Raw genomic sequence first — 15,983 nt, 5'->3', positions numbered from 1 at the left:
TCTATTACCAGGTTGAATTTAATGTGTATCGTAAACGTATATAATGCTAAAGGAAATATCCAAGCTACAATAGTGTGTTATCTTAGTTAAGGTGGGTTGACGGCCCCCAGCCACTCTGCAGAAGAGAGGGTTAAAGAAACCTCTATTGTAATAGCAAGATTTTTAGGCTGTATATTGCTTTCAGGACCATAAAGAAAAGTGCTGCCTCCTGTAATGAAAACAAAGTTTTGTTAAAACTTCACTCTCAAAGTTTTGAGGTAAAAGGGTTGGTTCTTACAGTGCCACAGTGTCAAATGTTATCAGCTCTTTCCTGCATATGGCTGACTTGTGGCTGTCAGGATGGTATTGCCCATGAAAACTGAATATAAAAATATCTGATCATGTCAGTATATATTTTATTTAAATGCATATGCACAAGGGGGCTGAGTTAAAGTTGCACAGATAACTTTCATTCTAGCATTTCCAAACTTTGTGTCTGATTTTGCAACCTTACCATTCTTTTAATGTAGCTTTTTGTCTAACTAAAAGAATAACTTTATTTACATGAATATGCATGTGGGTGTGTGGAGGGGGCGATTCTTGGGTAGATGTGTATGCATATATCTTCTTTCTGCTAAAATAAACGAAACAGCATAACATTTCTCAGTTCATAGACTTTAAATGGGATAGACCTGCTTATGTCTCTCTAAAAGCACCCAGCACTAGGTGAATGATTTCCAGATATTTGTAGTTAAAAATAGATTAATGATTTTCCATTGGAAATTGAATTAAAAAATAAAGGATTCCAAAATATTTTCTTTACAAAAATAAATTGAGAGGAGAACATGTGCAAATCAAGCTGCTCTTGTTCAGAAATGATCCCAGGAACAGATGCAATGGCTTTGCACTGCACTGTCAGAGGATTCTGGACACAAACGAAGCATAAACAGACAGAAGGGTCAGCCTCATACAATGGGAATCCTTCAGTGGCATTGAGTCAGTGCTGAGGCTTCTATGTCAACTCTCCTCCTTGTTGCCTCTCCCTGCTACCAATGCAGTTGGCATGGCTGGAAGAAAGGGGGCACAGGGCAGCAGCTCTTTGGAGCCATCAACATCTTCCATAAATTAGAGCAGCCCAAAGGGGACCAGCCTGCATTCAACAGCTCCAAGATCAGGAGAATGCAAATGGTGAACATTATGTCACTTTCCAACACTCTCTCTTGCACCACACACCCCTCCTACCTACCTGTGCTGTGTGCAGTTTGTCTGGGCAGCCCATAATCTGGGCTGTAAACCTATGATCTGGAATGGCCCCTTACCTTCAGCAGTCAAAATGGTCAGATAGTGCCACTAAGACACCTTATGCTTAATGATGCTGACTCACTCAAGTGTATCTTCCTTTCCAAAGTTCTCTCTCATGCTAGTGTGCAGGAAGACCAACCCTCTGTATGGATGCCATGGCCCAGCTACTCAGAAATAAACACTCAGCTTTCTGTGTCATGACTTTGCTAGATATATTTAGTTGTACCCAAAGATTTGCAAGAAATTCCATGAATGTGCAAAATTGGTTGAGAGTTACACACAATAGCTTATGACAGCTATATTCTCCCTTGAAATGTGCTTCCACGATGTAAAGTTCACTTTGACTTTATCTAGTGGTTAGTTACTAAAAATGACTGTATGGTGTGTTGAAGCTCCCCTATTAACTAGAGTCAGTTAGCATTAAAGCTGTAGTCTAGCAGGTACAAAGCCAACATAATGGTGACTTTTTTTTTAATGTTCTTTCTAACTGCTACCATTACCCCAGCCCAATGGATTAATTAATAAAGCCAAAATATACTACTTGGATCTAGAACCAGTTCGATGACAGTTCTCAGAAAAACCAGAGGAACACAGAGGAGACCAGTTGGATGATGGAAGGGAAGCCATTGCTATTTTACTAATCTTTTAGTTTATATCGAATCATGATGTCATTCTTCGGCTGTAACATTCCGAAGCCATATCTTCCCTTGTCATACCCTGGGATTCTTGCTTCAGGATCTTTCAGTTCCAAGTCAAAATTGGTTAACAAGATGAAAACAAACCTAAAATGATAAAATGACCAGGTCAGTAAAGTATATGATATTGACAATCTACTAGTTTCTCTATGCTTAGAAGGCAAATATAGAGGGAACTGGTAGTTCTGACTGTAGTTAAGGTTGCCTGATACTTCCTATTATTAACACCCAGTTTTCAGTTGCTTACGACTTTGCCAATCGTTACCCATTCAGATTGGACTTTTCCATGCCAGGTGCCTGCCACCAGCTGAATTATTTTGGAAAATTTCAGAAAAAAATGGTTTAGCCATTTCCAAGAATGACATGAGGGAAAAATACATTGTACAAAGTGAGGGAGTGCTATTGACAAAATACTGTGTGATCATATCATTAAAGATTGTATCCTAATGCATGCATCCTAATGGGGCCCAATGCAGGTTGCATCCGAAAACTTAATTCTGGACTTTCCTAAGTTTTGCATCCTTAATATAACTTTGACTTTACAACCTTCATGTTCTTTTGATGTAGTTTTGTGTATGCAGTATATGTATGAAGTTACAGTAGACTGAAAGGCCTGGGAGCATTTCCTCTCTACCACCACAGTATATACTATGCAGCATAAATAACTAATTCACAAATCATTTGGAGATTTTGTGATCTATGGTGTTAAAAAAATACTTATTTAAAAAATAAATAAATATGGTTTTCCAGAAGAGTTTATATGGGTTACTGAAGAGTAGATACAGAATTTACAAATGGTCTCAACCTGTATTTATACAAAGTAGATGCCGGAGGCATTAGATAAATATTATTTGTTTTGCTATTTTTTTTTAAACGGAAGTCCAAGTTTTATAGAACAAGAGGGTTCTTATCCTGGATATTAAAATGACAAATGGCCAGAATAACTAAGTTTCATAGACTCTCTGTATTTACTTACTGTTTGATGCTATTGACTGCATGGAACTTCCCAATACATGTGTTAATTCCTGCTCCCCACGGCATGTTGTAATACTTGAGCCTTTCCCCTCCTTTATAGAAATCCCTTTTCTCTGTTTTGTCTGCATTGAGGAATCTGTCGTATTTAAATTTCTGAAAAATAAGAACGCATTTCTCTCACCCAGTTATTCTCTGTCCCACGGGAGCAGATGGCTATCTCTGAACACAGAGACAATCACTTGCTGTATATTTGTATTCTGGTATCACCTGAAATGCTGTTGTAGAGAGAACATTAGAGGCTTTCTATACACTGATTGGAAGACATTCTAAGAAGTAGGGGAGCCTATGATGAAACATCTGTAAGGGATGGTCTAGATAATACTTAATCCTGCCATGAGTGCAGGGGACTGGACTAGATGACCTCTTGAGGTCCCTTCCAGTCCTTTGATTCCATGCTTTCCAAGTGAAGACTGGAGAATATAGGTCAAAAGAGCAGTGTGCTGGGGAAAACATGGATATGGACTTCCCTATCTAGGGAGACCTAACTAGATTTTAGGGACATGAGAAGACACTACTTTTCCAAGGAACTCTGGTATGGACTGGGAGAGAGAGAGCAGAGCAAAGCACACAAGCATGGGTTCTGAGATGGGAGATTACCTCAACCTCTGACCTTCAAAAAGTGTGTTCTCTGCCCTGCAGTAGTGCAGTATGCAGCCATTGGGTATTTATGAGCATAGGAAGAAATGGTTTTCTTCATTTTTAAATCTATTTTCTCTCTTAAATAAGTTATACATTCTTTATCTTCAACTGTAACTTGGATAAAGAAAAGGAGTACTTAATGTGAAAAAGAATCATTGCTGACTGTCTAGGGAGCTGGGGGAGCCTCTACCTTCCGAATGTGAGTCCGCCAATCCTGCAGTGCCAAACTCCACTGGGGATGGCACAAAATGAGGCTTGGAAAGGGCCTGAGTTTCTCTCCCTAAAGCGACAAGGTACAAAGGCTCATGCTGGCATATGTGGAGACCCTGAGCCACAGATGTATGATGATCCACCATAACAGACACAATCAAGAGTTTCTTCCATACTGGCAAACAGCTTTGAAATGGAGAGTCTTCAATGATCTCATCCAGCTGGAAACAAACCCAATCATTCCCCGATGCTCACCTTTGAAATCATGCAAACATCTGTCCTGCTTTAACCCTTGCCATGCTGCGTATTTTCAGCTCGGTGACTCATATGCTGAATCCTTTAGTCATGCAAGGTAATGCAAACACTTAGTTCACTGGTCTATCATTCCCGCTCGGAATTCTGCTTTTTCACCTATTCTAATATAATGGTTAAAGGGCCTATAATCAACTAGCAGGAAAATCCACCATTGCGGCTGGTCTTTCTCACCTATTAGGGCACCAGCTGACTGTCCTAGCATTGCTTATGTGGACCAAAACTTATTTCTTTAAAACGGAGTTTCCCCTGAATAAAGGCTGTGGGAATTGGCCCTGACTAACAAATACACTGAAGGGTAGAGGAGTACGGAATAGCCTGAGTATGTTAAATTTGTGCACTTGTGTTGACAAATTCCGAAAATCATTAGGAGAGGCAGTTTGGTCCAGTGTTGATGGCACCAAACCAGAAATCAGGAGATGTGGGTTCTGCCAGTGACTGACTATGTGAACTCAGGCAAGTCATTTGACCTTGCTCTGTCTCCTTTCACCATTTGTAACATGGCGATGGTGATACTTGCCTACATTGATGTGCCTACTAATACATATCTACCTCTGCAGAATGAAGGGCTTGAGGCAGCCCTGCTGGGAATCAAACCTGGGATTCCAGGGAGCCTATTTCAGGTATAGGTTCCTAAGTTATTCATTTAGTTGCACATGGGAAGTTTAATTAGTGCTAACTATCCAAAGAGCAAGCAAACAAACTGTACTGGACATAATACCTCTCTGGTGTATGTACTTGGCTGCTGAACTATTCTGTGAGATTCCTAAGGACACTCAAGCAACAGGAATGGCATTTTTCACTCTGGCTCCATGGCAGGGCTGCGTTCTGGACTGTGGCATCAGCTCATATCTTTCACTTGGGCAGCCAGCAGGGTTCAGGCGTATCTTGGAGGTAAGTGCACTTCAGCCGGAAAATAGTTGCAGGTGACCGCTGCTTACGCCCCTAACAAGGCCAGTCTATGAAGCAGCACTAGTCTTGGCCTCCTTGTATCTGCAGACGCAGCACCAATATTCTGAGGCCACGTTCTGGGAGCTCAAATGGGAAAATATTAGTCCACAAGAAGAAGCACTAGGGAGCTGACAGGACCCAGCCTAGATGAGTTATCCAGCTGGAGTCAGGCATTGTCCTGTAGAATCAATGCACTGACACCTGAAAGGGTGACGGGGGCACCATTACATGCTATGATCCTTTCACATGTTTGGTCTCTAGGCTTTCACAGTGTGCAGCAATGCATCTGGCATCACACCTTTCTCCCACTTCATTTTCCAGCAATTACAGGAGCTGTGTCTCTACTACAAAAGTTTCAGAGTAGCAGCCATGTTAGTCTGTATCCGCAAAAAAAAAAAGGAGTACTTGTGGCACCTTAGAGACTAACCAATTTATCTGAGCATAAGCTTTTGTGAGCTACAGCTCACTTCATTGGATGAAGTGTTTGCAGCACTAAGTAAGCTAGGTTGGTCCGGGCTGTTTCACTCCTCCAAGCTTTGTTGCCCCCTCTCGCTATGATAGCCAATGGTAGAGTCAGTCACAGCTCTTTTTGGTTCAGTTTTCCCTTGCAGTACTCTTGGTTAGCATCTCAACCTGTTAAATGTTTTCTCTGGCACGTTCTTCGGCAGGAGTATTATATAATCCCAGCAAACACTGATTCCTAGATTTCCAGGCCAGAAGGGGCCATTATGATAATCTATGAAGATGTCCTGCATAACACAGGCCACAGGACACTTTTCCCCCCAGTAATTCTTGCATAGGGCCCATGAGGCAGACCCTCAGCTGTAAATTGTCAGAGCTGCAGTAAAGCTAATAGAGCTCTGTTAATTTACACCAGCAGAAGATCTGTGCCCATAGCTTGTGGGTGAGCTATAGCATGTCTTTCAGCAAAATGTCCAGTGTGGATTTTTAAAGACTTTGAATGATGGAGGATCCATCATACCCTTAGGTCTTCAGCAAGATCTTGCTATGCTTCATCTAATTATGCCTTTTTCTGCTCGATTAAAGAGCTGTTTGCGGTCAGAAATCTCTTTCCCGTGTAGGTATTTAAAGACTGATCAAATATTGACAGGGAGCCAGCTGCAGCAGGGGCAGTCTCCTAGCAACACACTGGCCACAGGGATCCTAATGGGGGCTGCCTGATTGACTTCACTTCCTGCTTGGTGGAGGGGTGGAGCTAGCTACTATTTAATCCAGCAACAGCCAGCGCTCGCTGACTGCTCAACATCTTCCCTACCCACAGCTGGCTTGGTCCTGCCTCCTGCACTTGCTACCTCTCTGCCTGCCCCTGTGCCCACTTCAACCCATACCCTTCTCCATCCTTGACACCCCAGCTCTGCTTTCTGACCAAATCTCTGGCTCACCCATTGGTTCTGGCATTCAGATTCCAATCCATGGCCCTGACCCTCAGCTCTGTTCTCAATTATAGCCTCATGTATTCTGTGGTCCCGAATCTTGACTCCAGTTCAGCTCCATTCTAACCTCCGGGCCTGGCTACCCCTAGGGCTCTGTCCATTAGGCCCAACTGCCCACGTCCTGGTCGTGTCCTTGACAAGTATAAAGGAAGAAAAACATTTTTGTAGCCTGGGAAGTGTCTCAGCATCATAAATGGAGAAACACATTTCACGCTAGGAGAAAAAGGGAGCTATAAATTCCCCCAGATTAATGGGCATAGACAAAAATCCACCAACAGCCTGAATTCAGTGCTGGTGGAAAGTGATGAATTGACAACCCTGGAGACTGAAGTCCTGAGTTTATCCACAAAACAGGAGCTGCACATGCAACGATGGTGCAAGTTGTCCCCCCCTGCCCTATTGATGTACCTCAACTCTAAGCTATAGGACCTGCCTCTAGGGAGACAGATTTAGTTCACTGGAACCCTTACGTGTGATTCAGCTGCAGGATTTGGGAGCAGGTCGCTCTACCATACACACAAACCAGGCACTCTTACAGCATGGTAGGAGAAGTCAGCACCGCTGTGGCCCATGTGGACCTGTTCTTCTTGGCCAAAAGGAGAGAGAACTTTGGTCTCTATACCTAGCTGTGTACTTTTATGGTCTTCATCTCCACAGTATCTGAATCTCTAGGGGTGTCAGGCCAAATCCCACCTGAGCATTGAAAAGTCACACTGTTCTTCAAAAGAATACCTATAAAGCACTACAAGACACCTTAAAGAAACATCACAGTTGTGCTGCCCACATTCAGATGTTGGCTACCATCCCTGCTGAAAGTTTGGCTTCTAACTACATTTTGTGCTGTAGAAACTGCATCATATGTCCAAGTCTCCAACTTACAGTTGTAAGTTAATGGGACTCGTCACCCAATCGACCAGAGTCTTGCCTTTAGTTCCTGCTGAATTCTTGGTATGCAGCTCTCAAAAGTGCCTGACACGCTGGGCATGCTACACATAGTGCTACCCCTTCTTCCAACACCAGCGTCCCCGCTCTGCTGAGTCGCAGCAGATGTCCAGGACCTTCTAGGTCAGCTTCCCAGTAGAGAAGTCTAGTCACACAGAGTCTGGCAAGCTCTAAGTGTAATGTGCTTTATTTACACATATACACCAGTCCTGAAATGAGATCATCCAAACAGCATGCAGGGCAATCCCTTCCTCCAGGACTCTCAGTCCTGGTTTACAGGAAGCAACTCTGCTTCAAGACTTAACTCTAATCAGAGCCCAAGGCTGAGAGCAATCGCTCCTGCTGCTCGCAAAGTATCCTCTCCCCAGGCTGACTTTACAGAAAACCTCACATACCCCTAAGCTAACAATACCATTGCTCACAAACTCAAAAACACACTTTGGAAGACTATGTGTTACAGCACCACCTGGTGATGCCTGCCAAAACAATAAGTAAATAATAATAACAGGTGTTCTAGTATTAATATTGGAACAGTGATTCTGATATTCAACTACTCTGCCACTCAACCCAGAGTAACTGAGCGACAGATTTTCAAGATGAAAGTGACGGTCAGAGCATGAAGTGATACAATCGGAACAGCAGCCATCGGATCCTTTGCAACCTGTCACTAAAGCAGCAGGTGGTTGTTATGGGAGGGGGAAGTCATTCGCCCACCCTGGAAAGCACTGAACAGGATTCACCCAAATGGGAGAGAAAATAGCCAGCAGTAGCTACAGTGCTAGCAGTTTCTGAAGAAATCAGAAGCCCCTCTGGGGCATCGCCCAAAACGTGAATGTCAGGACTGTGCTAATATTCCTTTGTGGTATATCCAATCTCTACACATTCTGCAGGGAAGGTTTGGGGTTAGCTGTATAGGGACAGGAGGACTGGAATGGGAAATGGTCCATATAACCTGTAGTAATTACTGAGATTGAACTGTAGAAGAGCCCTTTCCCTCTCCCATGCAGTGCTAACCACTATGAGGACCACTTTGCATCCCACAGATTACAGGGAAAGAGATCCCTCTGTGCATTTCTATGTAATGGGATTATATTAAAACTGTTCTCTAGATCTTGTTACATATAACAGAGTTACAAATAATGCAGCCCTTTCTGCTCATAGTAGTTCCAATGTACAATACTGTACATTCAATTTTAAAGGGACTCAAGTACTTCACAAGCATTTGATGGCACAAACTACAGATGAGAAGGATAAGCAATCCAGCTTTCCAGAAAGGGGAGAGGACAGCTTCCAGTAGACGAGTATGCAACCAGTACCCAAACAACCATAGGAACTGCACTGAGATCCAGCCCTCAAATACTGGATTGTGGCAACCTTAAATGAATCAGTTGAAGTTTTCTGAAGTTTAATTTCAAATCAGGGCAAAGTAAAGTCCAGGATATTGAAATACGAGCCATTTCAGGCCACATTTCCAGAGTTCAGGTGCAGAATTGCATGCACAGCTCAGGTAACTGCATGCACAAATGACCAGAATTGGTCCCTCTCACATGCTGTTGCCTCATTTGCCTGTGTACTAGTTGGCCCCAGTCAATGTGAGCACCAAACCCGAGACACCAGATGCACAAGAGCCCACTTCTTCAGCTAAAAGAGCAACCTCGCTAGCTGTCAAAAGGTAGTAGACTCTTTGCTTGGTCCAGCCACGAGGGGGAAGCTTGATCAAGTTCACTAAACCAGCATATCACAGTGGGTGTGCATGCAAATTAGGCACACAAATGTTGCTTAAGCTCTGAAAATCTAGTTCTTATTTTTAGAATTTCGTTAACCTAAAAGGATATCTATTCAAACTGGCATGTTAGAGATGCCAAATTCAGGTTCAATAATGCAGCCTACTGTATTATATGCTCAACTCAATTGTTTTAGATAAACCACTAAAGCTGGGACACTGAGAGGGAGCAGCACAGAATATTGTCACAAGAATTAAGATTCAGAATGACACCAAGTTACCTCTGGCTCCTCATAGATTTCGGAGTCCATCTGTGGGCTTAAATATGGGAAAAGACAGAGCCTGTCTTCTTTTCTCAGGCTGAACTTCCTGCCATCTGCCAGTCTCAGATTCATGTCTGCAAGTACTTCTCTGCTGATAAAAGGGGCTGCTGTCAAACGTAGTGTTTCATTCAATACACTGTCTGCACAAGCGGAAAAGCGAAGAGAGAATTACTGCATCCAACAAACAAGAGTGAGCTCACTGCAGGCTGCTTGCTTTACATTTATGCATAAGGAATGGAATTGCATACCTGCAAAAAATAAATTGCTTAATGAAGTTCTACCACATAATATACTACCAAATGGCAGATATACCTTAGACTTAGAGGGTTTATATCTCCTGCCTTCCTTGGAAACTGAACTAGACATAAAGGAGAGACCACAGAAATACTAACCGTGTCTTCAAGGACTTTCTCTGCAATTCTCCTGTAAAAAATGTGAATCCAACTATTTCCTGCATCTCAGTCACTCAGGAGCTAACTGCTTTGTTACTGAATAATGTGTGCAGCTTTCTGATTACAGAGTGGCTCGTGCAGTTAACATATATATGGTCAAACCCAAGGAGAAATCCCTCTGTCATTTAAAATCCATGGTTGACTATATAGGTTGCTCAGCCTATACAAATTCAAGGTAGAGCCACCCGTTAACATTACTCTGCTAGACACCAAAAATCATGGACAGAACAGAGACATTGGATTTATGGCTTATTTCAACAATCTGTAATCCACTAACCCCCCTCTTTTTGTCCTATGATTGCAGAGGGGTTAACGGGACAATCTACCTTGAATGGTCCCTTACAATATGTGCTAACTAGTTATGCCAAACAATCTGTTCCACCTTGCATTTTGCTGTGATGCTGGGAGTTCCTTTCTCAGACCAGAAGAAGAGCTGTGTGTGTGGCTCGAAAGCTTGTCCCTCTCACCAACAGAAACTGGTCCAATAAAAGATATCACCTCACCCACCTTGTGTCTTTGTTATTAATACTAAGAATTAGAGCTGTCAGAAATTTTTCACAAAATAATTTATTTATTGGAAAATCCTGATTTTGTTGAAATTGAACAAATTTTCTGTTTTGAAAGTTTTTTGAAAAAAATATTTTGAAATTGTCAAACTGCCTTGTTTTACCATTTTTAAAATGAAAAGTCTTGTTTCTTCAGTACAAAATGATTTTTTGTTTAGAAATTTAAGTTAATTTATAGTAAAAATATGTAAAAAAAAAAAAAACAAAGAAGGCCAAAATCAAAATGAAGTGTTTTAAAATCTTAAAAATGCAACAGTTCAATTGATCCAATTAAAAAACTTATTGGATTTTGTGTTTGTGGAAATTTTCAAGATTTCAACTTTTTGCCCCAATTCAGGACAGGAAAATCTTTCAAAATCTTGAAAATTCAGGAAAATTGTTTCCTTCTCAGCTCAACTAAGAATGTTCTGCTTTCATCAAAACCATGATTGAGTATTAAAATAGATTCAGATTACTTCTCATTGCAACCACTATTTCATGTCATTAACCCAGTGTAAAAGATTATGCTTCATATATTAACACAGTGACTCCCACCTCCTAATAACACTTTGTGAAAGAAGTTCTCACTAAATCTGTTCAGTGCAGTATTAAAACTGGGTTGACTGCTCACAACAGCATTACTTGCTCTCACTATGCAGAGAGCGGGTTAAAGATCTGAATGTACCATGTAGATGCATTTTACGGAATAGAAAAACAGAAAAGAGGCGAGCAATGCACATGCTAGATAATACAAAATTTAACTAAGGCGAAGAGGTGTTCCCCAAAGTATGGAGAAAATAAGATTTACATTTCCCAAACGCTGTTTAAGAACCAGCTTCTATGGCTTAAATATTATGTCTAGCTTTGTCACTGAAGAATGGTGTATAATTAAACCTTTTTACTTTGCAGTTAACATCAGACTAGTTAATTAACACTTGTAAAACCTTGAATAGTACCTAGCAGGCTGTAGGCCAGGTTTTTAAATCTTTAAGGGGCACAATTATGAAAGGAAAGTGAGAACACCAGTTGCATGCCCACATTTTGACATTCATTTACTTGGGATTTCTTCTACAACAGCTAGACATAGCTGTATGCAGATTTTCTCTGATTTGCATGAGCAAGCACATTAACTGCATGTGCAAATTAGGGCCATGATTGCATGCACATTTTGGGCCTACAATTTCGGCCTAAACTCCTTGAAAATTTCCTAAGTTACCAAAGATAATTTAAGTCAAATGGTACACGGATGTCCCCAAAAGATATGTACTAACCAAAAACAGGAGTGCTGTCCAGCATCTCTTGGCTAATGCCTTGCATCTGTTTCATTGTTTGTCCTCTGTTTCTAATTATTTTTTCTACTTCACCTTGAACTGCTGCCATGGCTGCAGGATGCTTTAGAAGAAACAGGAGAAGCCAAAAAACTGCCGGACCTGCATTACCCTAAAAATAAAACCCCCAGAAGGAATTAGAGTTATCAAAATTGTGAGCAGATGAATTGGAACAAACAGAACTTCCATTACATCACAAAAGAAAAACACAAGTCAATGTCAATTCAATTTTCATTACAAGCAAAATCTTTTCCGTCAATAAGTGAAAGGAATTGTTGGCAACACTTGAAAATTAATATAAAACAATTCTTGAAGGACTGATTTTAAAGGATGATAAGTATCTTTCAAGCTCTTGTACATTATTAATGAGAGTATCCCAGAACAAAATGGCTGCCTCAGAAATGCGAAAGATCTCACAATTCTGCCATTAAAAAAAGAGGACAGCAGAATTTGCTGGGTCAAGCATCCTGCAGTCAGCGAGGCGGCCTAGTGTATGGCGGCAGCAGCCAATGAAGGCATAAAATGTAACCCACTGTAGGAAACCTGAATTCATTTTAATAAGATTCTCTGAAGACAACAGGAGAATTTTACAAAGACTATAATAGGCAAGGATTTAACTATCAGTGTTTCAGCTACTGTATAGAAAAGTACTTATATGCCCATGAGATAAATACTCTCACTCCCCTTTGCATCCGGTGAGGGGAAATCTATCATAGGGATTATGTCCCACCTATTGCATTGTCGTGAGCGGGATGTAATATACATAGAGAGTGATTTCAGAGAGCCTACACAAAGCTTATGCACCAATTAAGTCCCACATAACCCTATTTTAGTGGGCTTGGTTCCATTTCATCTGCAGTCAGCATCTCTCAATAAATTATACTGTGTATAAATCTATCCGAGGACCTGAAGAAGAGCTCTGCATAAGCTTAAAAACTTGTCTCTCCCACCAACAGAAGTTTGTCCAATAAAAGATATTAGCTCACCCACTTTGCCTCTCTAATTTTGATTCATATGTGTAGATTGTAAGAGCCTCAGGGCAGAGGCTGTCTTTGTGTTCCGTGTTTATACAGCACCTAGTACACTGGCGTTCGGTCCTTGACCGGGGTCCCTACACGTTATCACAATACAAATTGTTAGGATATAGATATTCAGGCCTGTCTGTAAAGGCCTATACTCTAAGAATTTAGGTGTATTCTTATCACTTGGCTAGTGATAGTGAAAGAAAGAATCAAAATCACTGTCTGCTGGTGTAAGGGCCTTCTCTTACTGTGACAGTCTGAGGCCCTGTTCTTAGGCTAAGGCCTTTGGCTAAGCAGCAGAGGCAGCCATAAGCTGGGAAGCGAACGGTCACATCCTCACATTCCAAACTAGTCACATTGAAATAAGGTGCTATTGGGCTGTTAGGCACTATCAGGACAGGATTGTATTCCTATCACCTCCAGAGAAAGGGAAGTGCCTAGAAAATGTAAAAGGAAACTTAGTTTGATAGCATCCTGTCTGGCAAGAACTCACTTATCAATAGCTGGGATGTGAAATCCTCACTTCTGTATTGTTTCGTCATTATAGTTCCCACTTTGCTGTTGTTTGTCTGTATAATCTCTGTCTGGTTCTGTGATTGTTCCTGTCTGCTGTATAATTAATTTTGCTGGGTGTAAACTAATTGAGGTGGTGGGATATAATTGGTTACATAATCATGTTACAATATGTTAGGATTGGTTAGTTAAATTTCAGGAAAATGATTGGTTAAGGTATAGCTACGCAGAACTCAAGTTTTACTATATAATCTGTAGTCAATGAGGAAGTGACGGGGTGTGGGTGGGGGTGGGCATGTGGGTGTGTGAGATGGGAACAGGGAATGGGGGTAAGAAAATTGGAATCATGTTTTGCTAAAGGGGGAAATGGGAACAGGGAATGGGAGTAAGGATGTTGGAATCATGCTTGGCTAAGGGCAGAAATCGGAACAGGGACACAGGTGTAAGGCTCTGTGGTGTCAGAGCTGGGAAGGAGGATACTAAGGAAGGAAACTGGAATCATGCTTGCTGGAAGTTCACCCCAATAAACATCGGATTGTTTGCACCTTTGGACTTCGGGTATTGTTGCTCTCTGTTCATGTGAGAAGGACCAGGGAAGTAAGTGGGTGAAGGAATAAGCCCCCTAACACAAATCATCATCATCATCATAAAAGCCACTTAAGTGAGAGCTCAGCTAGAGTGACATAGCTGTTCCAGAGTGCAAGAGGAAATATACCCCCATGTCAAACCAGCAAAGAGAAATACTTGATGGGCCTGCACTTTATATATTCATTCTTGTTTTTAAAACAATTGTGACAATTAAGTGAAAAGCACAGTAGCATCGCTGTCAATAGGGAGTGCATACACAGTACATTAAATCTAAGTAATTTAAAGAGAAGAGTATACAACATAAATAATTCATTCTGTTTTGGTAAGTGCAATGACATTTTATCTTGCCTAATTTTCAAGCAGGGCAGTTTACTTTTTAATTAAAATAGAGGCATTTATAAATGCATATGACCATTTAATTTTTCATGTTGCAAGGGAACAGACTTAGTCATGCATTAGAAAGAATAAAGTATCATTCCTCTTCCTGGAGATTACATTCCAGAAAACTACATGAGCTGAGTAAGTTCTCCTTGTGATTAAAGAGAGTTTCGGGCCACTGCACAGTACAATGTCATTGGAGGAAGAGTCGTTTGCTGAGATCAAACCAAAAAAAGAACAAAGCACTGAAAAGTCAAGTCAATGCTGAATCTATTTCAGTGACTGTTTTAAAGCAAATGCCTTCCCAGCAATTATGTATATTTCTAAGGCAGATAACAGGAGCTCAAATATTTCAAAGAGATTGGAGAAGTAACACTTCTCTTCCTAGTTTTGCAGTGTTGTTGTAGCCATATTGGTCCCAGGATATTAGAGAGACAAGGTGGGTTAGGTAATATTTTTCCTGGACCAACTTCTGTTGGTGAGAGAGACAAGGTTACGAGCTTACACAGAGCTCTTCTTCAGGTCAGGTCCCAGACCTGTGTAAACTCAAAAGTTTGTCTCTCTCACCAACAGAAGTTGGTCCAATAAAAGATATTACCTCACCACATTTGTCTCTCTAGTTCTCTTCTGTATTACTGCAGACAAAACGCCCACTGGTGGGCCTGATCCAAAGCCCACTGACACCATCGAGAATCTTTCCATTGGCTTTCATGGCGTTTGGATGAGGCCTTAAATGAGTGTGATATTATCAGTGTAACGAACAACAGAACTGAATATTACAAAGCAAAGAAACCATTTTTACACCAAAGAGAGGCTACCTATGGGATACTATCAGTTGATTAAGGCCCACAACTGCCATTTGTGCCTTTGAATCTCTCTCCCCTTAATTTTTTTTTATTATTAAAAACTGAGCCCTACTTTTTCATCAAATACACCAAGCAGTTTGTGGAGCAAGGCTAACTCTTTTCTCGGGCAAAAAACACAGAGGTAACACTGCAGAAAACTGAATTAAGGAAAATCAGTATTACAATGGGATTCTGAAGCTATATCCCTCTAAGATACAGACATAAGGCCTGATCCAAGGGGACTTTCCATTAGCTTCAGTGGATTTTCAATCAGGCCCATAAATAATAAACCATTTTGATAAACTGAGATCATTATCAGGAACTTATACACCATATCATAATATTAATACCTAGTTTTTATCACTTTTGCCCAGTAGATCGGAAAGTGCTTTATCAAGGAGGTCAATACTACTGCCCCCATTTTACAGATGGGGAAACTGAGGCACAGAGCTAAAGTGACTTGTCCAAGGTCACTCAGCAGGCCAGTGGCAGAGCTGGGAACACAATCTAGGTCTCTTAAGTCCCAATCCAGTGCACTACCCACTAAGCCACACTGTCTGTAGACAATTGTCAGGCTGATTCTCCACTCTTATACACCAGTGTAACTCCAGTGTTGTCAGCATTTTCAAAAGTGGCCTCTGATTATGGGTGTCCAATTTAAAGAAATCTTTGGTCCAGGGCCTGAATACAAATTTAGATGACTAGTCTCAAGTGCCCACTTTTGAAAATTCTGATCTAAATCCCTAT

General features: G+C 41.3%; 1 protein-coding gene across 4 annotated transcripts in view; it reads right to left on the bottom strand.

Moving 5' to 3' along the window:
* Nucleotides 1-378: 378 nt before the first annotated feature.
* Nucleotides 379-15,983, bottom strand: part of PTGIS (prostaglandin I2 synthase) — a 39,865-nt gene continuing 24,260 nt past the window's right edge. For all 4 annotated transcript variants that reach the window (XM_073309465.1, XM_073309467.1, XM_073309464.1 and 1 more), the window contains exons 7-10: nucleotides 11,834-12,002; nucleotides 9,524-9,705; nucleotides 2,953-3,104; nucleotides 379-2,063 (exon numbers count right to left, since the gene is read on the bottom strand). In XM_073309465.1, the coding sequence (XP_073165566.1) occupies nucleotides 1,919-2,063; nucleotides 2,953-3,104; nucleotides 9,524-9,705; nucleotides 11,834-12,002 (648 nt within the window). In that variant the 3' untranslated portion in view covers nucleotides 379-1,918. The remainder of the gene's footprint in view (nucleotides 2,064-2,952; nucleotides 3,105-9,523; nucleotides 9,706-11,833; nucleotides 12,003-15,983) is intronic.

Source organism: Lepidochelys kempii, chromosome 13, assembly GCF_965140265.1.
Source record: "Lepidochelys kempii isolate rLepKem1 chromosome 13, rLepKem1.hap2, whole genome shotgun sequence".
In the NCBI taxonomy this organism is placed as follows: domain Eukaryota; kingdom Metazoa; phylum Chordata; order Testudines; family Cheloniidae; genus Lepidochelys; species Lepidochelys kempii.
Note: the sequence above shows the minus strand (reverse complement) of the source record. Positions and strands in the feature narration are given on the sequence as shown.